The sequence below is a fragment of the Excalfactoria chinensis genome, chromosome 2 (assembly GCF_039878825.1).
Source record: "Excalfactoria chinensis isolate bCotChi1 chromosome 2, bCotChi1.hap2, whole genome shotgun sequence".
In the NCBI taxonomy this organism is placed as follows: domain Eukaryota; kingdom Metazoa; phylum Chordata; class Aves; order Galliformes; family Phasianidae; genus Excalfactoria; species Excalfactoria chinensis.
The window spans coordinates 36,903,737-36,929,941 of NC_092826.1; the positions used below are offsets into that span (position 1 = coordinate 36,903,737).

A 26,205-nucleotide genomic window follows, 5' to 3' on the forward strand; every position below is an offset into this window, starting at 1 on the left:
CTTTAACTTACTCACAAATTATTACTGAAATAAAAACGTGTTACTAAATATGTCTACTATTATGAATGCTCATCTCAAGTCCACAGAGCCATGTTACAGATTAAAATTTATGTTTTCTAAATTTCAGTCATGCAAAGATTTTGAGCAACTCTAGTAGGATTGGAACACAGTGTTCACATTAGACATGTTTAATTTACTGTGATGTTTTTAATGCATTGTTTTGACATTCCTTCACAGTAATTACAATACCTTCAGAATTATAACATACAAGTAAATCAAACAAGCAGGAATTTGGAGAAGCAGCACACTATGAAAAAAATCAGAAAATGAGCAGCTATGGATAAAGTCGCACTACGGTGCTACCGTCGCTTCCATCCCCAGCAAGCCACCTACAAGGCAAAAAACATTAAACTTGTCATACAATCCTAGAAGCAAAGAAACATTGAATGTCTTGGACTGGAATGGAATTAAAGCTCATCCAGTTCTATTCCACTGCTGTGGGTAGGGCTGCTACATACTAGAGTAGGCTGCCTAGAGTCCCATCCAACCTCGCCTTGAATGACTCCAGGGATGGAGCACCCACAACGCTCTGGGCAGCCTGTGTCAGTGCCTCACCAATATCTAAGAATTTTCTCTTAACATCCAACCTAAATCTCCCATATTTTAGTTTGAAACTACTCCCCCTTGTCCTATCAGACTATGTAAAGTGTGAGTCTCTGCCTTTTTTATGAGCTCCCTTTAAGTACTCAGAGACCACAGTGAGCTCTCCCTGGAGCTTTTTCTTCTATAGGCTGAAAAAAAACCATGCTCCATCCAGACAGAATCCCTATATTCTTCCCATGCCACCAATCTCTTCCATTGCCTGAACATTTCTTTCTTATCCCCCCGTCTGACCAGTAGGTCATTACTCAGCCATGCCATTTTCCTGCCTTGCTGCTATATTTCTTACAAACTGGCATGGAGAGCTCTTGTACTCTAAGAAAAGTGTCCTTTAAGAGTTGCCAGCTCTGCTCCATTCTTTTGTCCCTGTCCTGCTCCTTTGTCCCTAAGGACAGACTCCCAAGGGATCTCTACCACTTATTTCTTAAATAACAGTCAGAAGTTTGCTCTTCTGAGGTTCAAGATCTTGACTTTGCTCTTTGTCTGTCCATAATCCTTGAGATCAAGAACTGAACCAGAGCATGATTATTACAGCCCAGACTACCTCCAATCTTAAGTTCTTTAATGATCTCCTCTGAATTGATGAGCACCAGGTCAAGTAACGCTTCTCTTTTGAATGGTTTGACTAATGCCTGGACCAGGAAGTTATCCTCAGGAGTCTCCTGGATTGCTTACAACCCACTGAATTTCTTTCCCAGCAGACATATGGCTCATTGAAAGCTTTCATCAGGATGAGAGCCTGAGAGTGTAATGCTTCTTGTAGCTGAAGCAAGAAGACCTCATCAACAGGTTCCCCTCCATCAGGCAGCCTGTATTAGACAACAATGACCAGATGTCCTTTATTAGTCCAATCTCTAATTTTAATTTACAAGCTTTAAGCCAAATTATGGCTGTTTCTCATAGAAAGCCCTTTGCAACCTATCCATTACTTAACATACAGGACAACACCTCTGCTGCTTCTTTGCTGCCTTTTTTTTTCTAAAAAGCTTGTAGCCCTTGATAGCAGTGTTCCAGTTGTGTGACCCATCACATCACGTTTCCTTAATAGTGATTAGGTGACAGATTTCTTATTGCACTATGGTTTCCAGCTTCTCCTGGTTGTTCCCCTAGCTGTGTATATTGGTGCAGAGGCACTTCATCAGAGCTTTTGGCCACATTCCCTTCCTAGAGGAGTCCTCTTTTATTCCTCTGAGACAATTCACAGGCATTTCCCTATTGTTTCTTGAAGTGATAATACTCCCTTTTCCTTCTCTGCCACTGAGAAGTACATCCCCTTCCTCTGCCGAATCGCTGAATCTAGTTCAAAGCTCTGCTAATCAGTCCAAGCCAGTTTGCTGATGAGAATGTCCTTGCCCCTTTCTGGTCAGCTGCTTCTAATGCAACATCAGCATTCCTGATTCTTGGGCATGAGTCTGAAATCTTAGAACCCCAAACCCTGAGTACGACACAATCCATGTAGCCAGTCATTCATGAGACTCATTTGTATCCTTCTGCCTGTGTCCCAGTCTCCAACTGAGAGGACAGAGAAGAACACTGTCTGTACTCCTGATCCCTTCACCACCATTCTGAAGCACATCAAATCCCTTCAGATATTTTGTCGTCGCCTCTAAGCAGCCTCATCCAATCTGACTCAAAGAGTAGGAATTGATAGCAGCTCTCCAGCTATACCAGGGACAGTGGTCTCCTTGTGATATCATGAACACAGGCCCCCTAGCAGGCAGCACACTAGATTGTACAGATGGCAAATGTGCTTCTCAGCAAGGAACCTCCAATTACTAACACCAATCACCTTTTTTTGGTGAAACTGGTTGGTTGCACCAACTGCTGCGTAGGAGCACTTGGAGAGCAAGAGGGAGATTCCTCCTTCTGCTTTGAACAGAAACAAAGTTCCTGTCTTTCTTGTCTTGCAAGTCAGTCAAATTTACCATCACAGGGCTGTAAGACAGCTTACCTTTCCCTTGCAGGAACTTAATACAGGGTTGTCACTCAGTCCATGTCAGTGCACAGTACCATGCATCAATCTCTCACTTGGATTCCTGGATAGTACACTGCCTGATGAGATTCTCTCACAACACGACAACTTGCTCAGAGAGTGCATTGAGCTGGGCACACATGCACTTGTGACAAACACCTCTGCCCTCAAACCCTGTAGAGACTTCCTGGCTCTGGTGATCCCTGTAATTCAGGGTCTGGGCCCTGCCCATACATCATCAACATCCCTGGTGAGGGTTGCTGGCTCCTAGCAGCTCTCTCTTGGGTTCCCCCATGCAGGAACCCCCCTGCAAAGCGAGATCCTCCATTCTGTTCCAGAACATGCCTTCACTGGAGCTGATAGCTTCCACTATATATATCTTATCAAACAAATAATAAAAGCCTGCTTCTGTGCTTTTGGATTAAGAGTTGCAGTATTGACTTATACAGGAATAACCAACACAATGAAAAGAGTGATTGCTTTAGTATCCATATATGCATAGTTTAAAAGGAACTGTACGAATATATTAAACAAATGTACATATATTTAATGTCTAGGTTGCTTAACAACAAGTGACAGGTAAATTTTTTCATGGAGTGGTTTAAATTAGGATATTTTAGAGTAAGGAAGTATGTCCTGTCTTAGCAAGTTATTGTCTGTATACTTCATACTTCTAATGCCTTCTGGTTGGCTAAGAAAATACTGTGACATACGGTGAACTCTTTCTCCATAACAGCCTATGGAGTTTTTATCATTGACTATATGAGAAACAGACCTGAGCTCAGGCAGACTGGTTAACTAATGTAGCTTCTAGCACTTTTGCATGGCTTGTGCCAGACTAGCTAATGTCATTACAACCAAGTAGTGAGAATGGGAGGGATTCCCAGCTGGTATAGCATTAATGTAATTCACATCTGAAGTTGCACTATCGAACAGCTGGGAAATATATTTGAAGCCAAACAGTTCCAGGCTGCAACACAACTAATCTTGGCAGATAAAATGCCAAGTTAGTAAAGGATGCACAGCTCCTCTCAGGATTCTCAGTGATGATTATATTTTAGAGACAGCATTTATACCACAGTCATCTTTTTTGTTTGGTTGGTTTTTGTTTTTTACCCAGTAGGCTTTGACATGAGAAGTATCTTGTGTGAGCTGGTACAGGGCCATGTTCTCATAGTTCCCTATATCTTAGGAGTGGACCATAGTTTCTGGGCCAGTGAACACTCTACACTGGGTCTCCTAACTTCTACTGAATTTTTTCTATTTATTTTGATTAAGTGTGTACTCATTAAGATGAGAACTAAACCACAAGTGTTCCAGGTAAATGTCCTGTTCAGTAGCCTTTATAGTCAGTCTGTGTCTGTCAATCCCAGTTTTCTGTTTGAAATGCAAAGAATAGCAGTTCTAATAGCAGTCCTAGATGAAATGACAGAGAAAATCTTAAGTCCTAATGCATGTCAGTGATTCAACAGTGCTTGCTCCAAATGTGTCTCTTAAATCCCGTTGAACTTTTACCTTAAGATTTTCAGTAACATTATGGGGGAAAAAAAAATATCTTAAAAAATAGCTGTTTCAAGCTCTCTTTTTAGAGTCTTTCTCAGACTGATGTGGTCTGAGAATGTTTACAAGACAAAGAATTGGAGTGCTTAAAAGGCTTGAGAAATAGTCTAATAGGAACCTCATACAGTTCAACAAAGAGGTGTGCAAAGCACCTGGGGAGGAACAATCGCACTGATAAATATACTCCAGAAGCCACAGAGATAGAAATCAGCTTAAGAGAAAAGGACCTGTAGGTCCTGGTGGAATATGAGAGCACAATATACCCTTGCAGAAGAAAAAACAAAAAACAGTATCTTGTTCTGCATTAGGGTGAGTGTGCTGGCAGACTGCAGAAGGTGAGCCTTCACCTCCATTCAGCACTGGTTGGTCAAAATGACTTTCCAAGGCCCCTTCCAACCAGTCAGTGTTTCTGTGAAATCAACTGTCAATTCTCTTCACAGATTATTGCAGATCTGATATTGTCATCTAAGAAATTTTGCTCATGTTCACTTGCCTAAATTTATGTATCTAGAAGATTAGATATTACCAGAACACGTTTTTGGAAGAAGATTTATGGAACCTACATGCAAATCTTAGTTGCAGTGCTGTACGGAGATATACTCTGAGATACTGTGTGACATTAATCATATTTGTAAAGCTGGCCCTTGTGAGCTGCAGTCTGGGAACTTTCAGCTACTTTATACAACAACAAAAATAGTCAGGGTTAGATTTGACTACCATGAATTGTCAAGATTGTAGAAACATTTAGAAACATTAAATATTCTTGGCTACCATTTTGTTTTCAGGTCACCAGGCAACATCTCTTTTCCTAGGTATAAAGAACTTCTAGGTCTTCATACTTGTCTGCTCTCAAGATGCATTAAAATTTTATTTTACACTTAGCAAGACATGAATGCATTTGCTTCTGTTGTTTACTCCGAAATGTTTTAAGCTGTAAACTGTATACTCTAGTGGACAGTCACTCCAAATATACCTTTCAGTTTGATCTCTAAGTTCTGAAAGTGTATTGTTTCAGTTTGACACTAGAAACTAAGGTGGATTTTCTTTTGTACATTAGAATATCTTTACACTAGCAACTCTTTATCTGAATAATTTCCCGTATTTAGATTATTCATGCATTATTAAAAGTTCTTTTTCTTTTTAAATCTTAATCATGTTTCACTTGGACAGCTGATGGGTCTAATATATCATAGACCCATATTAAGTAGATATTGAAACAGAAGGATTTTAGAGTTGCTTTTGTGCAAAAAAAAATAAAAAATAAAAAAAATAAAAATAAAAAATAAAAAAAAAATAAAAAAACCCAACAACCAAAATCCACTGTTTTTCCTTTTGTTATATTTTCTGCCACAGCCTATCATCCACCCAACAGATTGTATTTCTAATTCCATCTCATGTTTGTGTACATACGATATGATAGGCTACATGTGTGCTAGTGCTTATTTAATGGTTCTCCAGACTGCTTGAAAATACCTCTTGAAAATGGCATGCTATTATCTTAGCAAAAATTGTGTCTCACTCCTCTAAAGCCACCCAGTTTAAATAACTTGGAAAAGTACAATGTCTTTCTCTGTATAATCTGACAAACTGAAATGAGAAGAAAGGTTCAAAAGTTACTGAGAATGGACTGACAGAACACAGCATAGTTTCAAAAATTCTCGCTGCTTTAGGAAATCAGAAAAGAAACAACTGAGAGACTAAAAAGTCTAGTAGTAGTTATTGCAATGAAGAAAACAGTGTCTATGGAATAACTGATCTACTGACCTGTTACAGTTGAAGCAGTACACTGAATTCCTGGATGCATCCATGATTTCTACTTTTTCCAGAAACCAGCCACTTGCTTTAAAGCAAAGAAAAAAGAAATATATATACATATAAAAAATACATCTAAAACACAAATAAAGCACAAGTGATAAGGAAAATGGTAAAGTTCTCAGCCAATATGCTACTCATTTATCGGAAAGTGGTAAAGTTCTCAACCAATATGCTACTCATTTATCCCCTGTACAGCCCCGAACCATGACCCATGTAGGGGTATTAGACTTTGTGAAATCATAAACAGTAGACTAAGACAAAAATAGTGCTGACATTGTTATTTAGTAGTTAATAAGTTGGTGATCATGAGACAGATGGAATGGACTGGTCTAGCTTGGATAGCTCAGATGAAAGAAGACCATGAGACAGATGGAATGGACTGGTCAAGACCGGATAGCTTAGATGAAAGAAGAATAACACGTGAAGCATGAAAACCGGCGCGAACCAGATCCTAAAATGGGAAACAGCATCGAGAAGAAGAACTGATGATCTATTAATAATTAGTCTTAAGAATGAATAACATAAGTGATGTAGTGTTTTTCTGATCATATAAATATAGGACCTTCGTATAGCTTGAATGTCATTCACTAGGAGTGACCCGAGCTCTGTATGTCTGCTGTACTGAGCTTGTTAATAAAATCAACACTAGAGTACCCACGAGTTTGAGTCTCTCCCTGGTGTCCCTGTCCGCAACAACAAGGAAGGTTTCTCATCTCATTTCCAAGTCTGTGTGGTTCAATACTTTTCGATGTGCCCATTATCAGTAATACAACTGAAATGTTGATAATTCAAGTGAAAAACAAATTCTTACAGTTTTATAGAGGAAATCTATGATGATTTTGACATAAAACATAAAGGATTTTTTTTATTACAACCTAAGTCATTTTTCCACATTGAATGGAGCCAGTATAAGATAGATGAAACAGCGCATGGCAATACTGAATACATTATTGAAATCCTATTTTACTTTTCTCTATAGTCTGAAATAGAGGGGTGGACTGACAAGATGGCATCAGACATGAAAGTGTGTGTGAAGCAAAGGTGTATCATTGAATTCCTCTGTGTGGAAAAAATGGCACCCACTGATATTCATTAACAATTGCTGAATATTTATGGAGACCAAGCAGTGGATGTGAGCACAGTGAGGTGGTATTTTTCAGGATAGGTATGGTGACAGTGGGTCACTTCCACTGGTGCAGATTTTCATGAGCAGAACATTCAGGTTCTTGTTCATTGCTGGTGACGACTATGTTAAAAAAACAGTCTTTTGTATCTGGGAATTTGCTCTATCAAATAGTGTAATTGTGCTCTTTGTATCTGTTGTAGTACACACACACACATATGCATATATGTATATATGCTGAACAATTCTCATGTTCACATATCTCAGGTAGCAGTGATTCAGAAGAGCATCACCATTTAGGCCAATGTTTGTATCTGTTCTAGCTTTAAGAAAGTATTTAATACTCTAGTATAGCCAACTATCTTGTTGGCAGAAAAAATATCATCATTCTTGCGCCAAAGATTTTTATTTCATGCAATATTTAAATATGATGTTTTTAAAATAAAGTTTCGTTATACTGAAATGCAGAGTTTATGCTGATGTCTTTAGTTGTGTTTGCCAATGCGAATACTTAATAACAACATTTAAAAGACTAATTAGAATCACACTGATATTGCTAGCAGCTGAAAGCAATTTGGTATTCTTTGCATAACCTAGAGATTTTGATATTCAAATATTTAAAGAAAGAATCATACAGGCTAACAACCAAAATAATTTTATTTCTAAGTAAGCTAAAAATATGGTGTAAAAATATTTTTGTATTGTACCAACTTAGATAAACATAAAGGTAACATTTCTCAACTTCCACGGATTTTTTCAAACAATTATCTAGAATAACTAGATCATAAAGGTGCCCAGGTTTTTTATCTTCAATTCACAGAAGTCATTTATTGAAATTGTGAAGTATTTTTGGAACTTCTTTAATGAAATTTTGTGAATGCTTTAATATATCATGGACTCTACTTGGAATATATGACCTTTCATGAAATCTCTGTAATTCAGAGTCAAGATTATTAGCAATAAAATTTTACAGTCTCCCAGATTTACACAGCACTTTATAAACAAATATTAAGCTATATTTGCTCTCTTGAAAAGTTTATAAGCTTATGCTTTACCCTGTATTGACAAAACTCCAGCTGACCTCACTGAAAGCTCCAAGTATAAAGAAATCCAGAAGCAGATAGGATAGATTAGCAAACACAAATACCATTTCAAAGAGTTGCTACCTTTGTGAAAGCTTGTACAGATAACAGCTGATGTGACAAAGGATATTTGGAGATAATTTCAGGGAAGAAAATATAGGAAGGAAGAAATGGATTTAACATGAATTACCACACACCAGCTGTGCTAGGAAGGCAGTCTTAATAACTATACTGTGTTGATCAAGATACAAGGAGGAAAGGTAATATTGATGATTTGGGACCCAGGAAATAGAGTTTAACCTGCATTTACTCTGTAGACTTCTGAGCAACTCTCAGAGCACTGAAAGCCTGCTGATGCAGAATTCCCTGGTGTTAAACTGAATTGTATACAGCAGCTAATAGTAATAAAATGAAAGTCAGTGGGTCAATTTTATTTCAAAAGATTATATACTTTTTGAGTTTTCAATACCATCACATGTCTGACATGATTGGGTAGTCAGAAAAATCCTGTTCAACTTTTGTCTAGATCTGCCACTTACAGAATTCTACTTGGTTCATCCTAGGTATGATAAACTCTTGCCACTTTATAAATAAGGTGGATTTTTTTGTTTTGTTTTGTTTTGTTGTTGTTGTTTGTTTGTTTTGTTTTTAATTATTATTATTATTTTAAAAGCCCAAATACATTTCTTTTTTATAAGTTTAGTTCACCTGACTGGAATATCTCAATTCAGTGAGACCTTTTTGACTAAAGCTGCACACTAACTGGAAATTCTACTCAAATATTTGTATCTCCGTAATTTGTTCATTGTTGGTTTTTGTTTGTTTGTTTGTTTGTTTCATAACACCACTATGTGTTCAAAATATTACACGTTGTAGTGTCCTATCTTATGTTTTGATAAAATTCACGCATTAGATATTCTATGGAATACAATGTATCTGGAAACAGTTTTTGTCATTGTGATTTGTTTTGTACTTTGTTTGATCTGATGCACTATGGTGTTTTCCTTATAGTTTAACTTTACAAGAAGAAAAGCCATGTGTCAAGGCAGTTTTATGTTATTCAACATGTTTAATAAAAGATTTGGCTGAGCAATGATTGAAGTATAAAACTTTCAGAGTTGTGTAATAACTAGATCTCTGATGAAAAAAAAAAAAAAGCAAAGGTAAAATCAAGAGAAATCTGATAGGAATAGGAGTAGTGTAAGCAAGAGAAGCCAGGCTGACCTCATTTGTATACAGATTCATGTTAACTGTCAGTAACAGTAACATGACTTCAAAGGCCTGTCCAAATGTTAGGCAAGTCTTTAAGCAGATGATTTTTACAAGCTTATAGAACACATGTGGTATACTTACCAAATCCTTTTCCATCATGACCAATTTCAATTGAATTTAGGCTTCCTAATTGTTTAGTCTTTATCTTGAATGTATCAACCTTTAATTTTGAAAAATAGTTATTAAAATAATATGTAAATTTTTGGAAACATATACCTTCATTCAGGACAGTTTCAAATCTAAATCAAGTGTAAAAATATCAGTTCAAAATATATGGCTGACACCTGGTATTGTTTATGGTTAGTGAAGACTTTTGGCAGAGATTTGCTCCTACTAGGTCTCAGATAAACCTGAAAGATTTGCTTTTCAACTTAAGTAGGAGAATCATTATCTCTTTCCCGACTTCTATATAACAGAAAAATATTTTGCTAGATATTGTCAATTCTTAACTGATGCAATATCTTCTATAATCTGTTTAGTTTACAATACGCAAATAGATGTTCAAGAATGTATAAAATAAAGGATTTTACACAATGCAGCATAATGTCTACAAGATATTTCATTTAAAATATTCCCTTGTATCATATTACAGATTTAAATAAAGAAAAATAAGATCACTTCTTTCATAAGGCATTCTTTAAGAATGTCAGTGGTTCACATTGACTCAGCTAAATTGCTAATTAGCTAACGATGCAATTTGTGTGCATCTAATCTTTTTTCAAAGAGCAATGATACCACCAGTGTGCTACTAGACAAGATGCTCTTTTGCTCGCTCCTGCCTATAGGTTACTAGTGTTATAATATTCTTATTATGAAAAACAATGCATGATAAAGATCTTTCAAGAGATATCCACATACCACCTAGCTGAAAAAAAAAAAAAAAAAATAACAAGAACAAAAATACTTGAACCAAATTGCAAGTAAAAAGATTCTCAATATTGCTAGAAATAATGAAGTAGATCTTACAAGGAAGATATTGCAATGGATGTTTTAATTATTCAGTCATTACCTTCAAGAAATTCAAAGGAGAAAGTAATGAGAAATGTATTTATTTCTTGCTATGTAAGGGTAACCATCATTATACTGCACTGCACAGGTGATAAGGAAGTGGAGGAATTCCTTTGTCAAATTAAAATGTTTGTTAAAAAGAGGAGAGCATTCAGTTGAGGAACTAGAATGTCTTGCAGAGAATCAGCACTTTTGTGGATGGATTTGCACCTGAACTATGAGTCTCTGAATATCCTAAGTGTGATGGATATTAACATCAGGTTTGCATGCATGGTTCCATTTTGTCTGGCTGTAGGCTTATGCATTCAGCGAGGCTCACTGCATCAGTTTCCATGGCAAAGTAAAATGATGGGATGCAAGAGACTGATAAATTCTCAAGCATAATATTCAAAGTTTGTGTAACAGCAAGGAATATTGCACATACGTGCACATGCACAGGCAGAGCATGCTGTGGATTTCAGAACAGGGAAATGCAATGGGGCAGTTAAGTGGAATCAATATGAGGACATGTATGGGACTATAACAGCAATACAGCCAGCTAGACACAACAGAGTAAAATGTTCCTTGGTAACTGGAGAAAAGGCTAAACACAGCAAGATAACTGAGACTGTATCTCATGTAACGATGAAAAAACCAGGATAAATGCTTGAAGTTTTGTAAAGCTCTTGCACAGATTTCACATTTACTTTCCCAGTCTAGAAATTCAAAGAAAACTATATGCTCACCATTCCTTTTTCAAAGGGATCTCGATGCTCCAGTGACTGAGAGAGGTGAAATACTTCAGATTTGTCTTCATTCCCAAATAAAATAATATGCACACCAGCATCAGTTCCTGCCCCCATTTTGTCACCTGTGTATACTTTGATAGTATAGTCTGTCTGATTTCCTGATTGACTTCCTTCTTTATTTAAGTCATTTATGCCATTCTTTTGTTTGCCTCCTCCAATAACAAAAGATACTGGGATTTCTCTCTGTATTGCTGGTTTATTTGGATCCACAGAAAACGCTCTGCAAAACAAAACCCCATAATTTTTTGGAGTAAGTAAACCATACATTAAATAAAAAACCCCATGAGTTTATATGGAACAGTTGAAGATGGACTTTCAAAATATTATACATTGACTCACTCGTTTCATGCTGGTAATTTTAATCCAGTGCCTCCTTACTGTTTTCAAATATTATTCTATAAAACAATTAGTTTTGCATATGATACTTACTCATTCACTTCAAACACATAGATAGGATGATCCTTTGCAGATTCTTTCAAATGCAATTTTTCAATGTCCATTTTGCAGTCTACGAAGAAGCAAAAAAAAAAAATAGCCATAATATTTTACTGCACATCTTGGAATTAGATAGAGTCTGATGATGATGTAACAGTGTCTTTCATATTACATTAGAATATCACTTACTAATTTATTTATAACAATTGTCTATAAGATCCTGGTATCGTCCCAACATCCCTTATTTTGTTCCTACTTAAAACGTCTACTTAGAAACTTTGGAGTAAGCATTTTCTGTGTCTTTGTAAAGTATTGGACTGATGTCCTCACCACACTTGGAAGGGTATGCAGAACAGATTCAGCATGATTCAAGTTCATTAGAAAAGGGAGAGCAGGAATATGTGTCTGATGTTTACTCCTCAGTTGACAAGAGTTGGAACTCTCTTACACATGCAGCACAAAGATTTACTGAATGACAAACATGAAGGAAGTTCAACTTTTTGTATATTTCTGATATGTGAGAAAAACTGCTCTTTGAATTGCAATTTTGAATTTTCTGCTGGGGGCTAGTTATGAAGCGTACTTGCTTTCTCTTTTCTTGTATAATTTGTCTGTGCAGCACTCTTAAGCAAACTGCATCCTGATGTCTTCTGCTGTAGTCCAAGTCCCTTTAATTACATCAATAGCACTAGGCTCTTGGAGAGGAATTCAGGACATGGTGTAGCACTCATGACTTGCCCAGATAGACCGTGGAAACAATCAGAAGCTCAGGGATCTCAGACTATGCATGTAGTGAGGAAAGACCCATCTGATCTTAAAAACTAGCTCAGATAGTGAAAGCAGCATAAATAAATGAAACCAACACACCATATGAGCTGACCAGTCCTGCAGGGCTCATCTGAATTCATACACTAAAGAGCTTTTGTTCTTGGGGATTTTTTGTTCAAAGTCTCCACATAAACAAGTCAAGAAAACCCCTAGACATATTGCGGACATCCTTCCTTATCCAAAGTGCTCCATCATTTTAAGAAATTCCTTTGGAAGAAATCAATTATACATCTCCCCAATCTTCTCTTCATAGCACACACATAGCCGATGAACCCTGAAGTCCCTCCTTTGTGAACCATGTTTTCAAACCTTGTCTGTCATGTTCTCTGTGGTGCCCTTTGGAAATGTGTAATTGCCATATTGAATGACTGTCCATCAGACAGATGTCTGTAGTTAACTTTCATGACTGGAACTGCAGGAATGAAATGTAGTGAGCACCCAAGAGCAGCCTGACAGGGCTATCTCCATCCTTCCCTTTCCCACTGTAATACATTTAGCTTCACATCACGTCTTCATTGGAGCCTCTAGAGGCTGAGCAGATCATGCCGTGGTGCAGAACACACTGACTACCCAATCAGTATGTTCACGCTTACTGGCAAAATCTCTTTGATGATTATACATATTTTTCAAATTTGGTTGAAACTGTGTGGTAAGTTTAAAATATTATTATGAGGAGCCAACAGATAGGCTAAGAAGACAGAGAAAACAGAAGTGTATAACCCTTGATTTTCAGGAAAACCATCTGAAAATGGTCCACTGTAATACACAGTAAGTAATAATTTTCAATTATAGAGCAGTTTTCATTGTTGGATTTGAAAATATTTTACAGTAGTGCTTGAAAATGTTTATACAAAATATTCCTTAGTGGCATGATAGCCATCCTAAAGATGAGGCATAGAGGAGTGAAAGTTTGGGCAATTTTAAAGGAATTTGGTGACGAAACTACTGTTTGCCTAAAGGAGGTAATATCTCCTTCATATTACAGTAAGAAAACAGAACAACTGGGGAAAACAACAAAATTAACTGTATCACAGAAGGACAGTTGAACAATACCAGTTTCTTAAGTTAGAATTATTTCTTATACCCTGTACTAATAACAGAATATAATTATTTATGTTCTGTTTTTCTTTCTTGTATGAAAAGGATAATTTACTTTCTTAATGATTAATGGTACAGGTTTCAGAACCAGGGATTTTAAAACATCAAAATGTAATATTTTTCATTATAAAATATTATTATTTTTAAAACATAGCAGAAGTAAATTAATCTGGCAACTCTGGCAGTGATTGCATTGCCTTTAACAGGAGTTAAGCTATGTGATTCACATAACTAACTTTAGAGAGTAAGAAAAAAATGTTACCTTTCTCACTGCTGATTATGAGAACAACTTTGTCCACTTCTCCCAGCTCAACAGCATCCATGATAACAAGAAATGACTAAAATAAAAGTTTTCAGCATTACAATCTTAAACCATATAGTATTAGGTGTATAAGAAGACCTGAAAAGAATGTTTAGGAAGTACAAGGACAGATTAAATGTTAAATTTTAGAGTAATTTAAAGTAGAGTACCTCATTGTTATCTCCCTGCTGGGCATTCTTCAATGACCAGAGAAGGGATCTGTCCCCTGTGTCACCATGAGTACCATATATACATGCAGTCATGTGCACTACTCTTCCGTCAGTCAAAATATTTCTAGAAAATACTGTTAGATGATATGTAACCACTGCAATATCAAGCAGAAAGAGTCATGTTAATACCATTCCACAACCTTGACCAGCTATTTTACAACATGACAATGTGCACTCAGGTGAAATTAAAAATTACACTTGACAATTATAATAAAATTTGATTTTTTTTCCCACATATTTACATAATACTGTCCTTTAAATGTCTTGAACACTAGTGGTTCTAATGTCTTTAAGTGAGAGACAAAGGGTAAACTACCACAGTTATTTACTTGTTTCTTTTAAATGGCAAATGCCTAATAGATAATTTCTTAATGAGTTCCATACTTATAAATCACTTTGGGGACTTAGCTGGGGAGATAAGTTCTTCAGATTTCATCACCTAAGAGATGAGAAGAAAAGCTTCCTGCATGTAGTACACAACACCAAAGTTCCTATTTTGAACTTCACTGTATAGGAGCACATCCTCTGACTACATAGTGAGCCCTAGAAGACAAATCTAACTTGACAGAAGTTGGCACTCATGAGTTTGGGCAGTTTATGATTTATGCAATGGTTATAACATTTACCTAATTGAAGACAAGAATATCTGAACTCTGTTAGAAGTAAATACATTCACAGAGCTTCTGTTTATATTCATTTGCATTCTATTCACAGAATCAAATCATGTGAGCATTCTGAATCTTTTAATCATGTATTTATCTTCTCCTTTGTATTCCTACAGACACCTTGGTAGAAGGAGATGAATCTTGGCCTTGCAGAAGGTTTCTGCAAAAAATGGCTAAAAGTGTAGATAAAGACAGTGACTATTTGCAGACTATTTGCATCTTTTGGAAGTTCAGAGGATAAAGAGCAGGCACAGCAAATAGTAGGATGTTGTTATCTGCTTTCAGACCTAATGACCACCTAAAAACTGAGTATAGAACAAGAATCAGCTCTTGTCTTGATTCCCAACATCACTAATACGGATAGAACAAACTCTTGATGCATGCACACTGTAATTGAGCAAGTGCATGGAAATAAATCTAAAGTGCCAAAGAGGTATACAGTTTTATCAGTAAAGGTAAAGCTTACAAAAAGCCCAGGATAGAGCTAAGTTTAAAAGGGAAATAAAAAATTGATGCTGCCTAAGTAGCAATAAATCATGGCATGGAAAGATATTGGAGAAAAGATGAAATACAATGACTGAATGGGATATGGTACTGTTTCAAACTTGATGAAGAACAAGGAGAAGAAAAAATATGCTTGGTCAGGGATGCAATGCAGTGCGACCACTAGGTCACAACAAAGAAGAAAGAAATCTTAGTAGTGTTATTTTCAGCTGTAGCTTTGATTTTATAAGTGATCTATTTTTATTATACTTAATCTCTGTTTTGATACAAACTCCCAGATCTCAAACTTCAGACATGAAGCTAGGATGATATTCAGGAGGCTCACTTTGAGGGTCAGTGTTAGGGACAAATGAGTGAGACTGCTCCATGAGGGAGGATGAGACTGGATCTGGGAGTGAGCCCAGCTAAGCAGAGCTGTTAGTGTCCAGGAAACAGCCCTAGAATGTCTGTACACTGCAGGCAGTGCCATTAACAATTCGAAACATGGCCAAGGATGAAACAGATACAGAAATCATCCTAATGGTCCAATTGGGAACAACAGGAGAAGGGGATGGAGAAAAGACCAGAGATAGAACTGAACACAAGGCCATAACATAAGTCCTAAATTCATTCAGGATACAGGGCCAGAGACAGGAAGAAAAGCAAGTGTACATCAAGCATAGCTCGGGCATGACTCTAAATGATTGTCCTATACTCATGTGCTGGAGGCCCCAGGTGAGGGCCCTTGACAGTCTGCAGCCAACTGAAGTTTGATTGAACCAGACTGACCAGATTAAAGAGCGATAGAACTGACAGATAAATACTACAAAGACAGACAATGGAAGGAAACCAGTGAAGGAAAGGGTACAGGGCTAAAATGCTTTAAAAGTGTCTTTGCTCAGGCTGTGGGATCAAACAATCACATAAGTGGGTAGATGAGCTTTTATAGCTGTAGTGAATGCAATAGATTGGAAGTAGGAAAAATTAAAGGCAAATTCTGAAAAGAAATTACATTCAGTGGGGCAGATGCTTCAGAGACACTATTTTGTATATACAGAGGTTGGAGGTCTCTTCCCATTAATGCAGCCAAACACAGCCAGTTCTCAGGGATTTGCCCTGTGTTTTATCAGCTGCATTTTGATAGCTTAAAATTAGCCATTAGGATACGCTTCATCACAGTCCCAAGTACAGAATAATAATAATAAAAAAAGAACAACCAAGAAATGAAATTCTAAGGCACTATAAGAATGAGGGTATACTGAGCTGCATCTGAAATTAAACAGCACAAAGCTTTTAGTTAAGGTGATTATGATCAGCTGCTTTTCATTCCAATTAATGCATTACTGTTTTTCTTTCAGCTGACAAAAAGAAAACCAATGAGAAAATAAATTAGATTTAGAAATCTGGCAGAAAAGTAGATCTGTTTTGCACCATAAATTTCAAGTAGGTTTGTTTCTAAAAGATCACTCTGAGCTCCATTCAGGCCAACTTCTGTGGAGCTGCTTAAGACTCTTGGACATAAAATGGCAAAGATCTGGGGGAATGTGCTTCATATTGTTCTAGTTTTTTTCTTCCTCGTGGTTACAAATCCCTCAATTAGGACTTCTAAACCATATGTGGAAGGAAACACATGCAACAACAATTAAGTTCTAATTTGTTTCTCTTTTTCTTAAACACATAGACAATATAATACCTTCTCTGTGTGTTTTGTTTGTTTGTTTTATTTTTGTTTGTTTTTTTTACCAACCCACAGAGAATAGGGAAGTGACTTTTTTTCAACCAAGAAGTCAGCGGTGGAGCCAGAGTAAGAACCAAGGTCACTAGGGTTCTAGTCTCTCTGCCTATTTATCTTCCATAATGCATCTTACTACCTGTGTTTCAGTGTGAGTGTACATCTACCTTCAATACATCTGCATGAGGGTGATCTGTCTTTTGCAAGAGGCAGTCTTGTGCTTGTATTAATCTGAAGGGCATTTTTGTTTCAAACCTGTTTATAGGAGGCAAAAACTATTACACCTTACTCTGTATCTATACTGTGCAAATCTTTGCTTCAAGTGAAAATAACATGAAAGACAATTGTTGAGCTAGTTTTAACAGCCATAACTCTGTGGCGTGCCTAAGAGTAATGATAAAACTTATGTTTATATATCGTTTTGAACTGGTTTTCTATTTTTATTTTTTTTTTAATTCTTTCACCAAGAATATTGTTTTGAACATACAAACAGAAGAAATCACTTAATAGGAAGACATGAAAATAGTAATGCCCTAAAAATCGTGCTGTTAATGTCAGTAATATGAACAGCTGAAGGCTAAACACAGAAGAATAGAAATATTATGATGCTGCAAGAAAGAAATGTACCTTAACATTATTCTATATAGCTTTTAATAACAGTTCTGTACAAGAAAGTAAGTATTGCACTTCACACTTTATGATACATGGGAATTAAGCTGAGTTGATAGCATTTTTCTTAGCACATTTTAAACTCTTATCCAGACTTTATGAATCATTAAATAAAGACAATAAAATTTTCTGTTTTGATAAACTGTAATATCAAGACATGTTAACTTCCGGGACCACTCTACTACCTTTATGCATGTTCTTACCTACCAGAAAGTGCTTCTTTTAATGGCCACTCTACAGGGAATTCAATCCATCTGTCTCCATTAAGAGAAAGAGGAAGTGTTTTATTTATAGTGAGACTAAAGGTATCCAGGGTTGATGTGTTCTGCATTTTAAAGTGATGAAGAGACAACTGTGATATGCTGCTTTCCAAACTCTGGAGTCCAAGTCTGACTTTATAAACCATACCCAAATCAGATGGTAAATGTATCTAGGAAGTAAAACAAAACCCTATAAGTTACAAATGAAGATACATAGATACGTGCATAACTAATTCAAAGGAAGAGGGAAAGTTTCTGCTAAGGGATCAGCAATGATGTAGCCCCATTAGCATCAGTCCTAATGCAAAAAGCCAATGGGTTCAAAGGCAGCAGAACCAGGCTGACTGTAGACACTTACAGTAAGACCATCTTTGTACTCCAGGGGCATTCACTGTAATTGTTCTTTCAAATTCAAATTACATACTGCACTAATTTCTAAATGTAAATACTTAATGTCATGTAAATTGAGATGCATTAATAACTATGACTTTATGTTGACAGAAAAAAGAAATATATTTGATCAATATGAACTTGAAATATAAAAATTAAGAAAAAGAAATCTGGGATGCAATTCAAAAATTCATATATTTGAATATTTAAAGAATAATATCTGCAATATTTACAGTATATACGTTGTTATCTCTCTTCATAAGAAAACCTAAAGAAAATGCAAATATAAGCAAGTCTATATAATTTTTTTACATCATATGCTATTTGGTTCTTAGCTTGGTGTTCCACTTTATTTTCCATGGAAACCGGATTTGACTTGCCGTTGCTTCCATAAAAAACCATAACCAACTTGGATACATTTTCTGACAACTCTTCAAAGTCTTTTTTTGTTTCATCTTGATGCTTTGTGAAATAAATCCTCCATCTGCCTTCTAAGCAATTAGAATAGAGAAAATAAAATGGGAAAATAAAGATTAAAAGCTATTCCTGATTTCATATATTAATCAAAAAACCTGAAATAAAATTCATAAGATGTATCTTAAGGTACATTATTATATTAAAATTACATAAGCATTTCATTTTGTTGTAGATCAGCTCTCTAATATATTGGTATTTTCCTCTACTAGAAAAGGACAATACTATCACTATCATTAAATGTTATGCCATATTGTGATTTTTGAAAGTATTCTCCCATTATTATTTCAAAACTGATGAATAAGACAGTGGATGCAACTCTGGAAGCTGTACCTGAATTCATTTGCTCTTTTCCTTGAGGATAGGCAGAAGTGCTCTTCCGCTCTTGAATTTCTAATTAAAAAAAAAAAGATCGAAGACCAAATTAATAATTTTGTACAACTGTATCCAAGTAATAATAAATGTGTGCATTCATGCCTAGTGAGGTAACTAAGTTTTATCATTTATATTAAAGATTTAATAGGAAGTGTACAATGTGATTTTCTACCTAAGTAGCATCTATATATCACCTACTTAATGAAATGACTCTAGAGTTACCTCTTTACTGAGAAGTGGTTGTTACCTGAAGATTCAAGTGTTTTTCACTTTAAAACATTTATACAATTCATGCCGCAGACAAATCAGAACTAATGGAATCTTTGTACTGTCCTTTTTTTCAGGGTTGATATTTCTCCTGTTGGTTTGAGATCAAAGCTACTTGTACACATTAGACAGAGGTTTGAGCCAAGGATGGAAAGTCTTCTTTCAACTGGGTTTGAGTTTGCCATTTGTTATATACAATTACATAAAACAAACAAACATACAAACAAAAAACCTTAAAAACTTTCTTCTACCACATCACAGAATTACTGGAGCACAGAGGTTGGGAGGGATGACTGGAGAACATCTAGTGCTAAAGCAGATTCCCTTTTGAGGTTGAGGTTGCACAGGATAGTGTCCAGGAGACTTTTGAATATCTCCAGAGATGAGACTCCACAACACCTCTGGGCAACCTGTTTCAGAGCTCTGTCACCCTCACAGTAAAGAAGTTCTTCCGCATGTTTGTATGGGGCTGTGTTCCAGTTTGTTCCTGTTTCTCCTTATCCTGTTGCTGGGCACCATCAAAAAGAGACTGGCCTCACCCACTTGGCACTCTCCATTTAGATATTTATGACCATTGATAAGAAGATCCTCTCTCAGTCTTTTCTGCTCCAGCCTAAGCAATCTCAGGTCTCCCAGCCCTTCCTCATAAAAAAGATGTTCCAGATGTCCCCTAATCATCTCTATATCCCTCTGCTGTACTCTCTCCAGTACTCCCCTGTCTTTCTTTAACTGAGGAGCTCAGAACAGGACACAGTACTCCAGATGTGGTCTCACCAGAATCACAGAATCACCCGGGTTGGAAGGGACCTCAAGGATCATGTAGTTCCAACCCCCCTGCCTAGCAGGGCCACCAAACATACGCCTTTACTAGATCAGGTTGCCCAGAGCCCCGTCCAACCTGGTCTTGAACACCTCCAAGGACGGGGCATCCACCAGGGCAGAGTAGACAGGAAGGATCACCTTCCTTGACCTGCTGGCCCAGGATACCATAGACCTTCTTGGCCAAGAGGGTAAACTGCTGGCTCATGGCCAACCTGTTGTTCACTAGGACACCCAGGCCCATCTCTGCATAACTCCCTTCCAGCAGGTCAGCCCCTAACCTGTACTGATGTGTAGTTATTCCTCACCAGGTGTAGGACTCTGTAACTTGCTCTTGTTGAACCTCATTAGGTTCCTCTCCACCCAGCTTTCCAGCCTATCCAGGTCTTGCTGGACGGCAACACAGCCTTCTGGTGCTTTGACAACTCCTTCCAGCTTTCTAGCATCAGCTTGCTTGTTATGCTTTCATCCAGGTCACTGATGAGGATGTTCAATAAGACTAGACTCAAATCAATGTTATTCTTGTAGAAATAGCAAAATAAATAAATAAATAAATGGGTTTTTTGTTTTCTGTTTGTTATAAATTTTGAGTAAAACCATATTATATAATCTTATATACACTAAATATGTGTTACATATACACATTGGGAACACAAGGGGTTGTATCTAAACATTAGGAGACTCTTTACTGCTCAGTTGACTGAGCACTGGAACAGATGCCCATGGCAGTATTACTGTCTTCCTCCTTGGAGACTTTCAGCAGTTGTCTAGACACATTCTGGGCAATCTTCTCTGGCTGGTCCTACTTGACAGCAGCCCAAAGTATGTTCTGTTTCTGGCAAAAGCTACCTTAACACTGTAGCACAGATAATGTAAAGCATTCTTCTTTGTGACCTTTTCTCCATTGCTTATACACAGTTTGCCCTGCTATTTACCTCACTTTTATTACGTCTAGCAAGTGGCAGGCAAAAGTATTTGAAGCTTAAAAAAGTGTTTGAAAGTGGTGAAGTAGGAGTAAAACTTGGAAAGGCAGCCTTTTGTAAAGAGAATAGGCCAAATTTATTGCCATTTACTCTGCTGTAAATCTGGGTTAACAATGTAGAAATTCTCCTCCAGCAAATAGTGGTTATTAAAAAGTACTTAAAAAAACACAGTGTTTCCTATATAATGACAGTGCTCTACTGTGCAATATTTTAAACCATAACTTGTTTGTAGAAGCAAATCACATAGCTGCATTCTGCAGTTTGGAATGAATTTCTTAGCAAAGGATAGTTTGAGGATCATATTAACCTGTGGCATTCAGAGTTACTGAGGCAGATCTTTTCCCATCACGTCTGTCTTTTAGCCACGTTTGAGCCATAAACAATGTTTCTGTCCCAGCAGTTGTCAACTCTTTCACAATAATCTTCTCCAGAAGCCAGTCAGAGCCTTTCCCTTTCTCAACCATTATATCTTGCAGAGTCCCAATATCTACTGCCTCCAATTGAAAAACATCTACCTGGAAAATTCAGAAAAAAAAAAAAAAAAAGCCATGACTATTGAAAGAGCACCAAACTAAATTAACAGTGTATTTTGAAATACGAAGGTGAGAGGAGAATCAGGATTATTTTCTTCAGTAATTCAGTAAATACCAATAGAACCAAAGATGTCAAGTTTAAAGATGCAAAGCTTCTGCATCAAGCAGGACTCCATTTGTGGTACTGCAATTTATTGCTACAACACCTCCACCTCCCCAGATGGATCGATCCATTACTCATGCTCACTTCCTGAGAGATTTTCATTATCAAATTTTACATTTAAAAATTTACAGTGACACCATTAGAAACACTTCTTATTTTCAGCAAAATATACCAGCTTCCCAGGGCACTTTTTTGAGGAATGAAATGGAGGAAATGAGGAGAATTCAAAAATTGCATATTATTCTCTTCAGAAAGAATGGCAGACTCGGCCCCAGATTTGAATTAACATTTTTGAGATTAGTTATAACAAAATTAATTGAACTTAAGTAAAATGATAGACAAAGTTAAGAGTTTAAATTAGTTCTAAAGCTCTCTGTAGATTAAAAAGTCCACAACATTTTCTTAAGTATCGAGAACACTCAAATACGATCCCTAAAGAAAACTGAAAGATGTAATATATTAAATATTTTCAAAGTGCATGATTTTGGCTGATTATGGGTCTTATATCTACTTGCTTAGCTAGAAAGAAGAGATTAATTTCTTGGCATAGAGGCCTTTCAAATGTTTTTCTTTATACATTCATAAAATACCAATGCATTTCTGTAAGGGTTTATAACTAATAGAATCTAATGTTACTTGCAATGGAATATGTAGTGTTATTTAAAGATATAAAGCTCTTTCTCAAGGTGATTGGATGATAGGAATGTTAAGTGTATCATGAGAAGTGTTTGCAACCTAATTCACTCTGAAGTTGCGTAGCCAGGACAAGGTCGTAACAATCATTATTCAAAGGATCTCAGAGAAACAAGAGAGAAAAGCAGGCCTCTTGCTTTTTAATTACATATATGTGTTTCCTGGTCAGGTGTTCCAGGTAGAGAACTGATGAAAGATTTGTGTCACCGAGAATACCAGCTTGCAAATTAATCACAGCTGCACAGACCAGTTGAAGTTGGATGGGATCTCTGGGTTTATCTGATCCAACCTCTTACTCAAGCAGAGCATATTGCTCAGAAGCACATTCAAACAGCTTCTGAATATCATAAAGGAGATTCTACAGCCTCTCTGGGCAACCCATGACATTATCACCCTCATAGCACAGAATCATAGAATGGCCTGTGTATTGGTTGTTAATATACAGATAGTAGCAAAGATGGTAACAAATGTACAGAAGTAATAAGCAAAGGGAAACTCACCAGTGGTGGTGCCTTAGCCAAAGAAGCTGGGGTGGTCCTCACTGGAGAGCAATCTCCAAGAGATGCTACCTCAGTGGGAGTCAGCCCTTAAATGAGGTCTCAGAGGAGGTGGAGTCAAGCTCCACCCCTTCTGGGAGCACAGCTACATCACTCTCATCTGTGCTCCCACAGCTGACCCCACACTTGCCTCAGCTGATTAATCAGAGGTTCAGGCTGTGATTACCAATCTCCCATACAGCCTGGGTTGAAAAAGGACAGCAATGATCATGTAGTTTCAACTCCGCAGCTGTTCTTTTTCTGACATGGGGCACCACTGAGAAAAGCCTGGCTCCATATTCTTTGCACTACTCTTTCAGGCATTGTTGAAATCCCTGTGGGCATTCTCTCTTCCATTCTGAACAGTCCCAGACCTCTTAGTTTCTCTCCAAAAGAGAGACAATGCAGTGTCTTGATCATATTGGTGGCCCTGCGCTGAACATTTCCCAGTATGTCCATGTATCTCTTGTATCTGGAGGGAGGGGTGGGGGAGAGTCAGGGAGGACTGGACCCAGTACACCAGGTGCAGCCTCATTAACATTAAGTAGAGAGTTCACCACTCTTGGTGATAAAATGCTTGAAATAGTTTGCCTAATGCTGCCAAGAAAGGGACCACCATGAGATAAAATACTGAAGTTAAAATTGCAGATCACATTGCACACATTTAAAAAAGGATCTCCAAGCAACAAAAAAACTTCAGTCTTTCTTTTCTTTTGACCCATTTTTTGTGAGATATCTTTAACTATTTTCCTCATTTATATGTATATATATAAATGTGTGCGTGTATATATATATGTATATTTATGCATATAAATGTGTGTGTGTGTGTGCAAGAATATGTGTGTTTGGGAATAATTGCTTTAATAGTCTCCTTAAAAAACCTGCCAACCTGTTGTTGAATTACTCAGCAGCTTCTTCTATCTTGAAAAACAGTTATTCAAAAACAACTACAGTACATCATCTAACCATCAGGCTGTGTTGTGTGAAAGAGGAAAATGTGAACAGTAAGCTAACAATAATCTTAAGGAAAAAAAGTGATAAACGCATGAATTGCTATACTGCCTTATGATGAGATTTTCAGCTACTTGGTGATTTTAGATTAGCAAATACATAAGAAGGAAATTAAAGTTTTCAGGAGAAGGTTATACTCCAACAGCAAAGCCCATACACTGTAATGACTGACATTATAGGTGTAGTACATGACTGGAAGGAAAGAGGCTCCTCTTTAAATTTTTCAGTTAGGTCAAAAAAAAGTAAAGTTCAACATCAATATCGTAATTATACTTTAATACCTATTGGATTTATTTGATGAACATTGCTAATCTGAACTCTTAATTTTCTTTAGTTGTGATAAAAGCTCAATCACATCTTTATTGTCTTTACCTGTACTGATAAAGACACAGCATTATGCTTGTATAAGCATATTAAAGCTTACTACGCTTATTAAACTGTATTAAAATATACAGAGATGGAACACTAGTGACAAACACAGATAAACTTGACAAAGAAGCATACAGATTCTTGGCTCAGCTACTAAAGCATTTGAAGTTCCCACAACCTGAAAATTTATCTTAAAAAATACTAATCTCTTCTTGAAAACAGTTATGCTTATATTAGTAAAAAATAATTACATCTTTTGGAAACAGATGAAGAAGTTCTTGCCAAATTATAATCCTTGTTAAAACAGAGGTTTTTTTTAAAACAAGAGAGTTCTCCAAAGGATGACTAATTTAATGACACTACTATCACCATTTCAAAAAAATATCTGCTGTCAATGAACCACTTTTGGAAAGGAGAGAAGCTTACGAATGAAGAAATATACACAGATGATTCGGTAGACTATTAAACTTGTGCTGTCTCCAAAAGTAGCCTAGTTGGCTTTGATTTGCACTAAGTTTGACAGTTACTAAAATCTATTAAACTAGAAATTTCTTCACACAGCATCAGCTAGAGAATTTGTGCACCATTCTTCCTAGTGTTGATACAAAAGCAGATAGTAACTCAGGTGCAGTACATATTTTGGGTTACTCATAACCTGGATAATCCATCCACAGATAAAAGTTTCTACACATTGTTAAAGTATGAAACATCAGTTTTCCTTGGAAAAGAGGTATATTTAGGCTGAATAAGCATAAAAATTTCAAAGTTAGTTTTGCAATAGGCATACTACCTCAGCATTTTTCAACATAAAATGTGTCCATTTTAGAGTATATAAAAATCTCAGAAATCCATGCTAACATCTGCAGAAAATTCAGCCATGTCATAAATTAAAAATTGAAAAAAATATATTCATTGTACTGGGAATTATGACAACTGAGGTAAACGCATTTCACAGAAAAGTTTATGTTTTGTCTTGGAGTGTACACATATAAAGGTAATGAGCTTTATGGTACTCAAGAGCCAAAAAGAAAAAAGAAAGAAGCAGTAACTATAACCACTAGAGCCAGATTAATGATTTGCCAAAGAGAATTCAGTTGTCAGATCTAATCCACTTTTCACAAACTATCTGCAAGTAGAGAGCTTTCAATATAATTTTAACTAATTTAATTGTTATTAATGATTTATTTAATATATTTTGGATTCATTTCAGACCATGGATTACTCACAAATGAGAAGAAATATGCAAGACCAACAGTTTGCATAGCACAGCACCAACACGTCTTGGATGTCACAAAATACCTTCTCGTACCTAATTTACAAACGAGGACTTTTTAAGTCACTGGAGGCTTAATTCTTTTGCAAAAAGAGAGAAGGAGAAAGCACCGAAGATAGATAATCCTACAGGATATTAAAGCTTTTTAAATTCACTTTATGGAAAACAATGTTAAGACTTGTTTTAGTTACTACTAGCAAATTACATTTGAATGGAGAAATGTCACGTTAAATATTAATAATAAATATTTTCTGATTCAGATGGTCTTACATGGAATTTGCTCAGAATAATCTTAAAATTATTTTTATATGTATATGTATAGCTCACTCTATGTTCTT

General features: G+C 36.5%; 1 protein-coding gene across 1 annotated transcript in view; it reads right to left on the bottom strand.

Moving 5' to 3' along the window:
- Positions 1-287: 287 nt before the first annotated feature.
- The window catches only part of RP1 (RP1 axonemal microtubule associated), a 208,576-nt gene continuing 182,658 nt past the window's right edge, over positions 288-26,205 (bottom strand). The window contains exons 50-60 of the mRNA XM_072328072.1: positions 21,597-21,804; positions 19,179-19,238; positions 18,684-18,862; positions 17,929-18,151; positions 14,113-14,267; positions 13,904-13,979; positions 11,710-11,788; positions 11,218-11,500; positions 9,566-9,644; positions 5,957-6,032; positions 288-389 (exon numbers count right to left, since the gene is read on the bottom strand). Of these exons, the coding sequence (XP_072184173.1) occupies positions 335-389; positions 5,957-6,032; positions 9,566-9,644; positions 11,218-11,500; positions 11,710-11,788; positions 13,904-13,979; positions 14,113-14,267; positions 17,929-18,151; positions 18,684-18,862; positions 19,179-19,238; positions 21,597-21,804 (1,473 nt within the window). The 3' untranslated portion in view covers positions 288-334. The remainder of the gene's footprint in view (positions 390-5,956; positions 6,033-9,565; positions 9,645-11,217; positions 11,501-11,709; positions 11,789-13,903; positions 13,980-14,112; positions 14,268-17,928; positions 18,152-18,683; positions 18,863-19,178; positions 19,239-21,596; positions 21,805-26,205) is intronic.